At 53.0% G+C, this 13,787-nt stretch overlaps 1 protein-coding gene across 1 annotated transcript in view; it reads left to right on the top strand.

Annotated features, from left to right (window-relative positions):
* The window catches only part of LOC147086696 (serine/threonine-protein kinase WNK3-like), a 173,696-nt gene that overhangs the window by 149,869 nt on the left and 10,040 nt on the right, over positions 1-13,787 (top strand). The window contains 1 exon segment of the mRNA XM_085978844.1: positions 10,988-11,106. Coding sequence (XP_085834970.1) covers positions 10,988-11,106 — 119 coding nt within the window.

Below are 13,787 nucleotides of genomic sequence, written 5' to 3'. Positions count from 1 at the left end.
TCTAACCCCGTGCTGTACCTGCCCTGGGAGTGTTTGATGGGACAGTGTAGAGGGAGCTTTACTCTGTATCTAACCCCGTGCTGTACCTGCCCTGGGAGTGTTTGATGGGACAGTGTAGAGGGAGCTTTACTCTGTATCTAACCCCGTGCTGTACCTGCCCTGGGAGTGTTTGATGGGACAGTGTAGAGGGAGCTTTACTCTGTATCTAACCCGTGCTGTACCTGCCCTGGGAGTGTTTGATGGGGACAGTGTAGAGGGAGCTTTACTCTGTATCTAACCCGTGCTGTACCTGCCCTGGGAGTGTTTGATGGGACAGTGTAGAGGGAGCTTTTCTCTGTCTCTAACCCGTGCTGTACCTGTCCTGGGAGTATTTGATGGGGCAGTGTCGAGGGAGCTTTACTCTGTATCTAACCTGTGCTGTACCTGCCCTGGGAGTGTCTGATGGGGACAGTGTAGAGGGAGCTTTACTCTGTATCTAACCCATGCTGTACCTGCCCTGGGACTGTTTGATGGGACAGTGTAGAGGGAGCTTTACTCTGTATCTAACCCGTGCTGTGCCTGCCCTGGGAGTGTTTGATGGGACAGTGTAGAGGGAGCTTTACTCTGTATCTAACCCGTGCTGTACCTGTCCTGGGAGTGTTTGATGGGACAGTGTAGAGGGAGCTTTACTCTGTATCTAACCCGTGCTGTACCTGCCCTGGGTGTGTTTGATGGGACAGTGTAGAGGGAGCTTTACTCTGTATCTAACCCCGTGCTGTACCTGCCATGGGAGTGTTTGATGGGACAGTGTAGAGAGAGCTTTACTCTGTATCTAACCCTGTGCTGTACCTGCCATGGGAGTGTTTGATGGGACAGTGTAGAGAGAGCTTTACTCTGTATCTAACCCTGTGCTGTACCTGCCCTGGGAGTGTTTGATGGGACAGTGTAGAGGGAGCTTTACTCTGTATCTAACCCCGTGCTGCACCTGCCCTGGGAGTGTTTGATGGGACAGTGTAGAGGGAGCTTTACTCTGTATCTAACCCGTGCTGTACCTGCCCTGGGAGTGTTTGATGGGACAGTGTAGAGGGAGCTTTACTCTGTATCTAACCCCGTGCTGTACCTGCCCTGGGAGTGTTTGATGGGACAGTGTAGAGGGAGCTTTACTCTGTATCTAACCCCGTGCTGTACCTGCCCTGGGAGTGTTTGATGGGACAGTGTAGAGGGAGCTTTACTCTGTATCTAACCCGTGCTGTACCTGCCCTGGGAGTGTTTGATGGGGACAGTGTAGAGGGAGCTTTACTCTGTATCTAACCCGTGCTGTACCTGCCCTGGGAGTGTTTGATGGGGACAGTGTAGAGGGAGCTTTACTCTGTATCTAACCCGTGCTGTACCTGCCCTGGGAGTGTTTGATGGGACAGTGTAGAGGGAGCTTTACTCTGTATCTAACCCGTGCTGTACCTGTCCTGGGAGTGTTTGATGGGACAGTGTAGAGAGAGCTTTACTCTGTATCTAACCTGTGCTGTACCTGCCCTGGGAGTGTTTGATGGGGACAGTGTAGAGGGAGCTTTACTCTGTATCTAACGTGCTGTACCTGCCCTGGGAGTGTTTGATGGGACAGTGTAGAGGGAGCTTTACTCTGTATCTAACCTGTGCTGTACCTGCCCTGGGAGTGTTTGATGGGGACAGTGTAGAGGGAGCTTTACTCTGTATCTAACGTGCTGTACCTGCCCTGGGAGTGTTTGATGGGACAGTGTAGAGGGAGCTTTACTCTGTATCTAACCCGTGCTGTACCTGCCCTGGGAGTGTTTGATGGGACAGTGTAGAGGGAGCTTTACTCTGTATCTAACCCGTGCTGTACCTGCCCTGGGAGTGTTTGATGGGGACAGTGTAGAGGGAGCTTTACTCTGTATCTAACCCGTGCTGTACCTGTCCTGGGAGTGTTTGATGGGACAGTGTAGAGGGAGCTTTACTCTGTATCTAACCCGTGCTGTACCTGCCCCGGGAGTGTTTGATGGGATAGTGTAGAGGGAGCTTTACTCTGTATCTAACCCCGTGCTGTACCTGCCCTGGGAGTGTTTGATGGGGACAGTGTAGAGGGAGCTTTACTCTGTATCCAACCCGTGCTGTACCTGCCCTGGGAGTGTTTGATGGGGACAGTGTAGAGGGAGCTTTACTCTGTATCTAACCCGTGCTGTACCTGCCCTGGGAGTGTTTGATGGGACAGTGTAGAGGGAGCTTTACTCTGTATCTAACCCCGTGCTGTACCTGCCCTGGGAGTGTTTGACGGGACAGTGTAGAGGCAGCTTTACTCTGTATCTAACCTGTGCTGTACCTGCCCTGGGAGTGTTTGATGGGGACAGTGTAGAGGGAGCTTTACTCTGTATCTAACCCGTGCTGTACCTGTCCTGGGAGTGTTTGATGGGACAGTGTAGAGGGAGCTTTACTCTGTATCTAACCCGTGCTGTACCTGCCCCGGGAGTGTTTGATGGGACAGTGTAGAGGGAGCTTTACTCTGTATCTAACCCCGTGCTGTACCTGCCCTGGGAGTGTTTGATGGGGACAGTGTCGAGGGAGCTTTACTCTGTATCCAACCCGTGCTGTACCTGCCCTGGGAGTGTTTGATGGGGACAGTGTAGAGGGAGCTTTACTCTGTATCTAACCCGTGCTGTACCTGCCCTGGGAGTGTTTGATGGGACAGTGTAGAGGGAGCTTTACTCTGTATCTAACCCCGTGCTGTACCTGCCCTGGGAGTGTTTGACGGGACAGTGTAGAGGCAGCTTTACTCTGTATCTAACCTGTGCTGTACCTGCCCTGGGAGTGTTTGATGGGAAAGTGTAGAGGGAGCTTTACTCTGTATCTAACCCCGTGCTGTACCTGCCCTGGGAGTGTTTGACGGGACAGTGTCGAGGCAGCTTTACTCTGTATCTAACCTGTGCTGTACCTGCCCTGGGAGTGTTTGATGGGGACAGTGTAGAGGGAGCTTTACTCTGTATCCAACCCGTGCTGTACTTGCCCTGGGAGTGTTTGATGGGGACAGTGTAGAGGGAGCTTTACTCTGTATCTAACCCGTGCTGTACCTGCCCTGGGAGTGTTTGATGGGACAGTGTAGAGGGAGCTTTACTCTGTATCTAACCCCGTGCTGTACCTGCCCTGGGAGTGTTTGACGGGACAGTGTAGAGGCAGCTTTACTCTGTATCTAACTTGTGCTGTACCTGCCCTGGGAGTGTTTGATGGGGACTGTGTAGAGGGAGCTTTACTCTGTATCTAACCCGTGCTGTACCTGCCCTGGGAGCGTTTGATGGGGACAGTGTAGAGAGAGCTTTACTCTGTATCTAACCCGTGCTGTACCTGCCCTGGGAGTGTTTGATGGTACAGTGTGGAGGGAGCTTTACTCTGTATCTAACCCCGTGCTGTACCTGCCCTGGGAGTGTTTGATGGGCATAGTGTAGAGGGAGCTTTACTCTGTATCTAACCCCGTGCTGTTCATGTCCTGGGAGCGTTTGATCGGACAGTGTAGAGGCAGCTTTACTCTGTATCTAACCCGTGCTGTACCTGCTCTGGGAGCGTTTGATTGGGACAGTGTAGAGGGAGCTTTACTCTGTATCTAACCCTGTGCTGTACCTGCCCTGGGAGTGTTTGATGGGGACAGTGCAGAGGGAGCTTTACTCTGTATCTAACCCGTGCTGTACCTGCCCTGGGAGCGTTTGATGGGGACAGTGTAGAGAGAGCTTTACTCTGTATCTAACCCGTGCTGTACCTGCCCTGGGAGTGTTTGATGGGACAGTGTAGAGGGAGCTTTACTCTGTATCTAACCCCGTGCTGTACCTGCCCTGGGAGTGTTTGATGGGGATAGTGTAGAGGGAGCTTTACTCTGTATCTAACCCCGTGCTGTGCATGTCCTGGGAGCGTTTGATCGGACAGTGTAGAGGGAGCTTTACTCTGTATCTAACCCGTGCTGTACCTGCCCTGGGAGCGTTTGATGGGACAGTGTAGAGGGAGCTTTACTCTGTATCTAACCCATGCTGTACCTGCCCTGGGAGTGTTTGATGGGGACAGTGTAGAGGGAGCTTTACTCTGTATCTAAACCGTGCTGTACCTGCCCTGGGAGTGTTTGATGGGGACAGTGTCGAGGGAGCTTTACTCTGTATCTAACCCGTGCTGTACCTGCCCTGGGAGTGTTTGATGGGACAGTGTAGAGGGAGCTTTACTCGGTATCTAACCCCGTGCTGTACCTGTCCTGGGAGTGTTTGATGGGACAGTGTAGAGGGAGCTTTACTCTGTATCTAACCCGTGCTGTACCTGCCCCGGGAGTGTTTGATGGGACAGTGTAGAGGGAGCTTTACTCTGTATCTAACCCCGTGCTGTACCTGCCCTGGGAGTGTTTGATGGGGACAGTGTAGAGGGAGCTTTACTCTGTATCCAACCCGTGCTGTACCTGCCCTGGGAGTGTTTGATGGGGACAGTGTAGAGGGAGCTTTACTCTGTATCTAACCCGTGCTGTACCTGCCCTGGGAGTGTTTGATGGGACAGTGTAGAGGGAGCTTTACTCTGTATCTAACCCCGTGCTGTACCTGCCCTGGGAGTGTTTGACGGGACAGTGTAGAGGCAGCTTTACTCTGTATCTAACCTGTGCTGTACCTGCCCTGGGAGTGTTTGATGGGGACAGTGTAGAGGGAGCTTTACTCTGTATCTAACCCGTGCTGTACCTGTCCTGGGAGTGTTTGATGGGACAGTGTAGAGGGAGCTTTACTCTGTATCTAACCCGTGCTGTACCTGCCCCGGGAGTGTTTGATGGGACAGTGTAGAGGGAGCTTTACTCTGTATCTAACCCCGTGCTGTACCTGCCCTGGGAGTGTTTGATGGGGACAGTGTAGAGGGAGCTTTACTCTGTATCCAACCCGTGCTGTACCTGCCCTGGGAGTGTTTGATGGGGACAGTGTAGAGGGAGCTTTACTCTGTATCTAACCCGTGCTGTACCTGCCCTGGGAGTGTTTGATGGGACAGTGTAGAGGGAGCTTTACTCTGTATCTAACCCCGTGCTGTACCTGCCCTGGGAGTGTTTGACGGGACAGTGTAGAGGCAGCTTTACTCTGTATCTAACCTGTGCTGTACCTGCCCTGGGAGTGTTTGATGGGACAGTGTAGAGGGAGCTTTACTCTGTATCTAACCCCGTGCTGTACCTGCCCTGGGAGTGTTTGACGGGACAGTGTCGAGGCAGCTTTACTCTGTATCTAACCTGTGCTGTACCTGCCCTGGGAGTGTTTGATGGGGACAGTGTAGAGGGAGCTTTACTCTGTATCCAACCCGTGCTGTACTTGCCCTGGGAGTGTTTGATGGGGACAGTGTAGAGGGAGCTTTACTCTGTATCTAACCCGTGCTGTACCTGCCCTGGGAGTGTTTGATGGGACAGTGTAGAGGGAGCTTTACTCTGTATCTAACCCCGTGCTGTTCCTGCCCTGGGAGTGTTTGACGGGACAGTGTAGAGGCAGCTTTACTCTGTATCTAACTTGTGCTGTACCTGCCCTGGGAGTGTTTGATGGGGACTGTGTAGAGGGAGCTTTACTCTGTATCTAACCCGTGCTGTACCTGCCCTGGGAGCGTTTGATGGGGACAGTGTAGAGAGAGCTTTACTCTGTATCTAACCCGTGCTGTACCTGCCCTGGGAGTGTTTGATGGGACAGTGTGGAGGGAGCTTTACTCTGTATCTAACCCCGTGCTGTACCTGCCCTGGGAGTGTTTGATGGGCATAGTGTAGAGGGAGCTTTACTCTGTATCTAACCCCGTGCTGTACATGTCCTGGGAGCGTTTGATCGGACAGTGTAGAGGCAGCTTTACTCTGTATCTAACCCGTGCTGTACCTGCTCTGGGAGCGTTTGATGGGGACAGTGTAGAGGGAGCTTTACTCTGTATCTTACCCTGTGCTGTACCTGCCCTGGGAGTGTTTGATGGGGACAGTGTAGAGGGAGCTTTACTCTGTATCTAACCCGTGCTGTACCTGCCCTGGGAGCGTTTGATGGGGACAGTGTAGAGAGAGCTTTACTCTGTATCTAACCCGTGCTGTACCTGCCCTGGGAGTGTTTGATGGGACAGTGTAGAGGGAGCTTTACTCTGTATCTAACCCCGTGCTGTACCTGCCCTGGGAGTGTTTGATGGGGATAGTGTAGAGGGAGCTTTACTCTGTATCTAACCCCGTGCTGTGCATGTCCTGGGAGCGTTTGATCGGACAGTGTAGAGGGAGCTTTACTCTGTATCTAACCCGTGCTGTACCTGCCCTGGGAGCGTTTGATGGGACAGTGTAGAGGGAGCTTTACTCTGTATCTAACCCATGCTGTACCTGCCCTGGGAGTGTTTGATGGGGACAGTGCAGAGGGAGCTTTACTCTGTATCTAAACCGTGCTGTACCTGCCCTGGGAGTGTTTGATGGGGACAGTGTCGAGGGAGCTTTACTCTGTATCTAACCCGTGCTGTACCTGCCCTGGGAGTGTTTGATGGGACAGTGTAGAGGGAGCTTTACTCTGTATCTAACCCCGTGCTGTACCTGTCCTGGGACTGTTTGATGGGACAGTGTAGAGGGAGCTTTACTCTGTATCTAACCCGTGCTGTACCTGCCCTGGGAGTGTTTGATGGGACAGTGTAGAGGGAGCTTTACTCTTATCTAACCCGTGCTGTACCTGCCCTGGGAGTGTTTGATGGGACAGTGTAGAGGGAGCTTTACTCTGTATCTAACCCCGTGCTGAACCTGCCCTGGGAGTGTTTGATGGGACAGTGTAGAGGGAGCTTTACTCTGTATCTAACCCGTGCTGCACCTGCCCTGGGAGTGTTTGATGGGGACAGTGCAGAGGGAGCTTTACTCTGTATCTAACCCGTGCTGTACCTGCCCTGGGAGTGTTTGATGGGACAGTGTAGAGGGAGCTTTACTCTGTATCTAACCCGTGCTGTACCTGCCCTGGGAGTGTTTAATGGGACAGTGTAGAGGGAGCTTGACTCTGTATCTAACCCGTGCTGTACCTGCCCTGGGAGTGTTTGATGGGACAGTGTCGAGGGAGCTTTACTCTGTATCTAACCCCGTGCTGTACCTGACCTGGGAGTGTTTGATGGGACAGTGTAGAGGGAGCTTTACTCTGTATCTAACCCCGTGCTGTACCTGCCCTGGGAGTGTTTGATGGGACAGTGTAGAGGGAGCTTTACTCTGTATCTAACCCCGTGCTGTACCTGCCCTGGGAGTGTTTGATGGGACAGTGTAGAGGGAGCTTTACTCTGTATCTAACCCGTGCTGTACCTGCCCTGGGAGTGTTTGATGGGGACAGTGTAGAGGGAGCTTTACTCTGTATCTAACCCGTGCTGTACCTGCCCTGGGAGTGTTTGATGGGACAGTGTAGAGGGAGCTTTTCTCTGTATCTAACCCGTGCTGTACCTGTCCTGGGAGTATTTGATGGGGCAGTGTCGAGGGAGCTTTACTCTGTATCTAACCTGTGCTGTACCTGCCCTGGGAGTGTCTGATGGGGACAGTGTAGAGGGAGCTTTACTCTGTATCTAACCCATGCTGTACCTGCCCTGGGACTGTTTGATGGGACAGTGTAGAGGGAGCTTTACTCTGTATCTAACCCGTGCTGTGCCTGCCCTGGGAGTGTTTGATGGGACAGTGTAGAGGGAGCTTTACTCTGTATCTAACCCGTGCTGTACCTGCCCTGGGTGTGTTTGATGGGACAGTGTAGAGGGAGCTTTACTCTGTATCTAACCCGTGCTGTACCTGCCCTGGGAGTGTTTGATGGGGACAGTGTAGAGGGAGCTTTACTCTGTATCTAACCCGTGCTGTACCTGTCCTGGGAGTGTTTGATGGGACAGTGTAGAGGGAGCTTTACTCTGTATCTAACCCGTGCTGTACCTGCCCTGGGTGTGTTTGATGGGACAGTGTAGAGGGAGCTTTACTCTGTATCTAACCCCGTGCTGTACCTGCCATGGGAGTGTTTGATGGGACAGTGTGGAGAGAGCTTTACTCTGTATCTAACCCTGTGCTGTACCTGCCATGGGAGTGTTTGATGGGACAGTGTAGAGAGAGCTTTACTCTGTATCTAACCCTGTGCTGTACCTGCCCTGGGAGTGTTTGATGGGACAGTGTAGAGGGAGCTTTACTCTGTATCTAACCCCGTGCTGCACCTGCCCTGGGAGTGTTTGATGGGACAGTGTAGAGGGAGCTTTACTCTGTATCTAACCCGTGCTGTACCTGCCCTGGGAGTGTTTGATGGGACAGTGTAGAGGGAGCTTTACTCTGTATCTAACCCTGTGCTGTACCTGCCATGGGAGTGTTTGATGGGACAGTGTAGAGAGAGCTTTACTCTGTATCTAACCCTGTGCTGTACCTACCCTGGGAGTGTTTGATGGGACAGTGTAGAGGGAGCTTTACTCTGTATCTAACCCGTGCTGTACCTGCCCTGGGAGTGTTTGATGGGACAGTGTAGAGGGAGCTTTACTCTGTATCTAACCCGTGCTGTACCTGCCCTGGGAGTGTTTGATGGGGACAGTGTAGAGGGAGCTTTACTCTGTATCTAACCCGTGCTGTACCTGCCCTGGGAGTGTTTGATGGGACAGTGTAGAGGGAGCTTTACTCTATATCTCACCCGTGCTGTACCTGCCCTGGGAGTGTTTGATGGGACAGTGTAGAGGGAGCTTTACTCTGTATCTAACCCGTGCTGTACCTGCCCTGGGAGTGTTTGATGGGACAGTGTAGAGGGAGCTTTACTCTGTATCTAACCCCGTGCTGTACCTGCCCTGGGAGTGTTTGATGGGACAGTGTAGAGGGAGCTTTACTCTGTGTCTAACCCGTGCTGTACCTGCCCTGGGAGTGTTTGATGGGGACAGTGTGGAGGGAGCTTTACTCTGTATCTAACCCGTGCTGTACCTGCCCTGGGAGTGTTTGATGGGACAGTGTAGAGGGAGCTTTACTCTGTATCTAACCTGTGCTGTACCTGCCCTGGGAGTGTTTGATGGGGACAGTGTAGAGGGAGCTTTACTCTGTATCTAACCCCGTGCTGTACCTGCCCTGGGAGTGTTTGATGGGACAGTGTAGAGGGAGCTTTACTCTGTATCTAACCCGTGCTGTACCAGCCCTGGGAGTGTTTGGTGCTGAAACAGTACAGAATGTAGAGAAAGTATTCTGTTTCCAGATTGTGGTCATTTTCTTGCAGCTGCCTAACCCTTCCAGGCTCTACTTCCTGATGCTCTTCCTGTGGACCCCTTGGGTTATTCACTGACGCGCGTGGTTGACAGCACCACAGCTGCTTCCCTTCCTGCAGTCTTCTGCTATAAACACTAACTCTGTCAAGAATTCACCGCCCCATTCCCACTCGGACCTCACCGTCCTCGGCCTCTTGCATTGTTCCACGGAAACCCAGCGTAAGCTCGAGGAACAGCACCTCATCTTCCAATTAGGCACTTTACAGTCTTCCGGACTCAATATCGAGTTCAACAATTTCAGATCATAACCTCGGCCCCTATTACATTTCTACATATTTTTTATCCACACCATTGTTTAGGTCCCCCCCCCCCCTTTTTCTCCCTCCCACATGGCATCTGTCCCTCATTCTGCCAGCGCATTTCACACTTCATCTAAAGCCGTCTTTTGTCTCCACTAGTCCTATCTGATGCGCCATCAATTACTCAAAAGACTGAGGTTGAGCGAGTAACAATCAGGCTTTTATTAACTAAAGAATGAAGGTCTTGTCTCGAGTGGTCGACCCGTCGAGAATACTAAGGGACTGGGAGGTAGTCACTTATATACCTGGAATAGTGGGAGGAGTCAGCCGAGGCATGTCCAGACCTGTACCTAGTGGAATACACATACAGACACGGACAGGTATAACAGTGGTTTACCACACTATCACCAACTCGTCTGGTTTTGAATACCTCTTAATGTCTCTTCACTTCTCTTTTGTTCGCTCATCCCCATTTCCCAGCCCCCAAACTGGCCTTTTAATCTGTTTCATTTCCTGTGTTTCTCAGTTCTGACGAAGGGTTTCGACCCGAAACGTTTTCTCTGTTTCTCTCTCCACGGATGTTGCCCTGGCCTGCTGAGGTTTTCCAGCATTTTATGTTGTTATTTCGGATTTGCAGCATCCGCAGTATTTTGCTATCGAACTGTGTCAGGAAGGAGTGGGATCAGAAGCGGCAGCAGAATTTGAAGTTCCGAGCCTGACCCTTACTCTGTACGTGGGTTATTTCGTGTGGCAACAAGACAAGGCCGGTCAGCCTGGACCTTACTGTGACAGACAGCCTGATGCACAATGCGGGGCAAACTGTTACCAGGTCTTTTCAAGACTGCACAGAAATATAAAACTGCAAAGCAGTATTGGAAAAAAGCGAGCCAGTTATTTCCTGCTCGATTACCTGACCTTTGCAGCAATTTACAAGTAGCTGCCAATCTATGGAGAAAGCGGCAAATCTCTCATTGACCCCAAAGGTTTGCCCGAGAGGAATCGGCCGGGAATCGGACGTGCTTGCTTGCGGCAGTTCTGGCCTTTAAGGGATAGGCCAGCCGATGCATAGCTTCCCCCGGCCGGCCGCCCCCACTCCGGCTAATGCATTGAGATGGGCCGGGTGGCCTTCTCCTGCGCGGCAAAATGCTGTGATTCTTTGCTTCGCGGGTGACGTGAATCGATCATTCATGAAAGAAAGACTTGCGAAGTGATGCTGAGCGGCCTGCGAGTGGCGCTGTCCAGGGAGAGTATAAATACTCGGGCACGGGCCCAGCTTGCTCGGGGACATTCTTAACAGGAACTAGTGAAGGACACAACTAGACCTCCGTGTTGTAAAACAGTTGATTAAAGCTTTGTTTAACGCTCAGACCGAGTGCCCCGTAGTTTTCTTACGTCAGCGGGTGTAATGTTTGTGTCGCTATGCCCTGTTGCCGTCCGTCCCCGGGACATCCACTGGCGAGTTTCTCGCTCGGCCCGCACTCCGGCTGCCGGCGGCCGTTAATCGCCCCCTTTTATTCTCTTTCTGCTCCCTGCAGCCGGAGACAGCCTGACCAGCAGGGGCGGGAAAGATCCATCCCAGGTGGAGCAAAGCGGCTCGCTCGGCCTCTTCAGCGACGACCCGCCCCCCGTGCAGCTACAAGTTGGGCGATTTCAGGTGCGTGTGCATTGGAAATGTTTCCATTTCTTCAGAGCAGCAACAACAACATTGTGCATTTCTCCGGCGCCTTTAGCACAGTAAAACGCCCCAAGGCATGTCACAGGAGCGTAAATCAGACAAAATTTTAACACCCGAGCGCATGAGATGTTAGGACAGGCCGATCTAAAGCTTGGTCAAAGAGGTTGGTTTTAAGGAGATATTTATACGTCAACCAGCATCCCTAAAACAGATTATCTGCTCATTGTCACTGACATGAATCAGTCATTCATGAAAGAAAGACTTATGAAATAATACTGGGCAGCCTGCGGGTGGTGCTGTTCAGGGAGAGTATAAATACTCGGGCACGGCCCAGCTTGCTCAGGACATTCTTAACAGGAACTAGTGAAGGACACAACTAGACCTCCATGTTGTAAAACAGTTGATTAAAGCTTTGTTTAACGCTTAGACCAAGTGCCTAGTAGTTTTCTTACGTCAATCACACTGCTGTTTGTGGGAGCTTGCTGTCGTGAAATGCAAAAAATTCTTCTTTATGTTAAAGATGCTATTTAAGTGCAATTTGTTGTGATGGGGGTGCCAGGTGTGTGTGCTGTAATCTGGGGAGGAGGAATGCCGGAGGTGTGTGTGCTGTAATCTGGGGGAGGAGGAATGCTGGAGGTGTGTGTGTGCTGTAATCTGGGGAGGAGGAATGCCGGAGGGGTGTGTGCTGTAATCTGGGGAGGAGGAATGCCGGAGGGGTGTGTGCGCTGTAATCTGGGGAGGAGGAATGCCGGAGGGGTGTGTGTGCTGTAATCTGGAGAGGAGGAATGCCGGAGGGGTGTGTGCTGTAATCTGGGGAGGAGGAATGCCGGAGGGGTGTGTGCGCTGTAATCTGGGGAGGAGGAATGCCGGAGGGGTGTGTGCTGTAATCTGGGGAGGAGGAATGCCGGAGGGGTGTGTGCGCTGTAATCTGGGGAGGAGGAATGCCGGAGGTGTGCGTGTGCTGTAATCTGGGGAGGAGGAATGCCGGAGGTGTGTGTGTGCTGTAATCTGGGGGGGAGGAATGCCGGAGGTGTGTGTGTGTGCTGTAATCTGGGGAGGAGGAATGCCGGAGGGGTGTGTGTGCTGTAATCTGGGGAGGAGGAATGCCGGAGGGGTGTGTGTGCTGTAATCTGGGGAGGAGGAATGCCGGAGGTGTGTGTGTGCTGTAATCTGGGGAGGAGGAATGCCGGAGGTGTGTGTGTGCTGTAATCTGGGGAGGAGGAATGCCGGAGGGGTGTGTGTGCTGTAATCTGGGGAGGAGGAATGCCGGAGGGGTGTGCGCTGTAATCTGGGGAGGAGGAATGCCGGAGGGGTGTGTGCGCTGTAATCTGGAGAGGAGGAATGCCGGAGGGGTGTGTGCGCTGTAATCTGGGGAGGAGGAATGCCGGAGGGGTGTGTGCGCTGTAATCTGGGGAGGAGGAATGCCGGAGGTGTGTGTGCTATAATCTGGGGAGGAGGAATGCCGGAGGGGTGTGTGTGCTGTAATCTGGGGAGGAGGAATGCCGGAGGGGTGTGTGCGCTGTAATCTGGGGAGGAGGAATGCCGGAGGTGTGTGTGCGCTGTAATCTGGAGAGGAGGAATGCCGGAGGGGTGTGTGTGCTGTAATCTGGGGAGGAGGAATGCCGGAGGGGTGTGTGTGCTGTAATCTGGGGAGGAGGAATGCCGGAGGGGTGTGTGTGCTGTAATCTGGGGAGGAGGAATGCCGGAGGTGTGTGTGTGCTGTAATCTGGGGAGGAGGAATGCCGGAGGGGTGTGTGCGCTGTAATCTGGGGAGGAGGAATGCCGGAGGGGTGTGTGTGCTGTAATCTGGAGAGGAGGAATGCCGGAGGGATGTGCGCTGTAATCTGGGGAGGAGGAATGCCGGAGGGGTGTGTGCGCTGTAATCTGGAGAGGAGGAATGCCGGAGGGGTGTGCGCTGTAATCTGGGGAGGAGGAATGCCGGAGGGGTGTGTGTGCTGTAATCTGGGGAGGAGGAATGCCGGAGGTGTGTGTGTGCTGTAATCTGGGGAGGAGGAATGCCGGAGGGGTGTGTGCGCTGTAATCTGGAGAGGAGGAATGCCGGAGTGGTGTGTGTGCTGTAATCTGGGGAGGAGGAATGCCGGAGGGGTGTGTGTGCTGTAATCTGGGGAGGAGGAATGCCGGAGGGGTGTGTGTGCTGTAATCTGGGGAGGAGGAATGCCGGAGGGGTGTGTGTGCTGTAATCTGGAGAGGAGGAATGCCGGAGGGGTGTGTGTGCTGTAATCTGGGGAGGAGGAATGCCGGAGGTGTGTGTGTGCTGTAATCTGGGGAGGAGGAATGCCGGAGGGGTGTGTGCGCTGTAATCTGGGGAGGAGGAATGCCGGAGGGGTGTGTGCGCTGTAATCTGGGGAGGAGGAATGCCGGAGGGGTGTGTGTGCTGTAATCTGGAGAGGAGGAATGCCGGAGGGGTGTGTGTGCTGTAATCTGGGGAGGAGGAATGCCGGAGGTGTGTGTGTGCTGTAATCTGGGGAGGAGGAATGCCGGAGGGGTGTGTGCGCTGTAATCTGGGGAGGAGGAATGCCGGAGGGGTGTGTGCGCTGTAATCTGGGGAGGAGGAATGCCGGAGGGGTGTGCGCTGTAATCTGGGGAGGAGGAATGCCGGAGGGGTGTGTGTGCTGTAATCTGGGGAGGAGGAATGCCGG

This window comes from Somniosus microcephalus, unplaced genomic scaffold, assembly GCF_052327205.1.
Source record: "Somniosus microcephalus isolate GS21.2 unplaced genomic scaffold, FLI_Smic_1.0 unresolved_chr7, whole genome shotgun sequence".
Classification (NCBI taxonomy): domain Eukaryota; kingdom Metazoa; phylum Chordata; class Chondrichthyes; order Squaliformes; family Somniosidae; genus Somniosus; species Somniosus microcephalus.
Note: the sequence above shows the minus strand (reverse complement) of the source record. Positions and strands in the feature narration are given on the sequence as shown.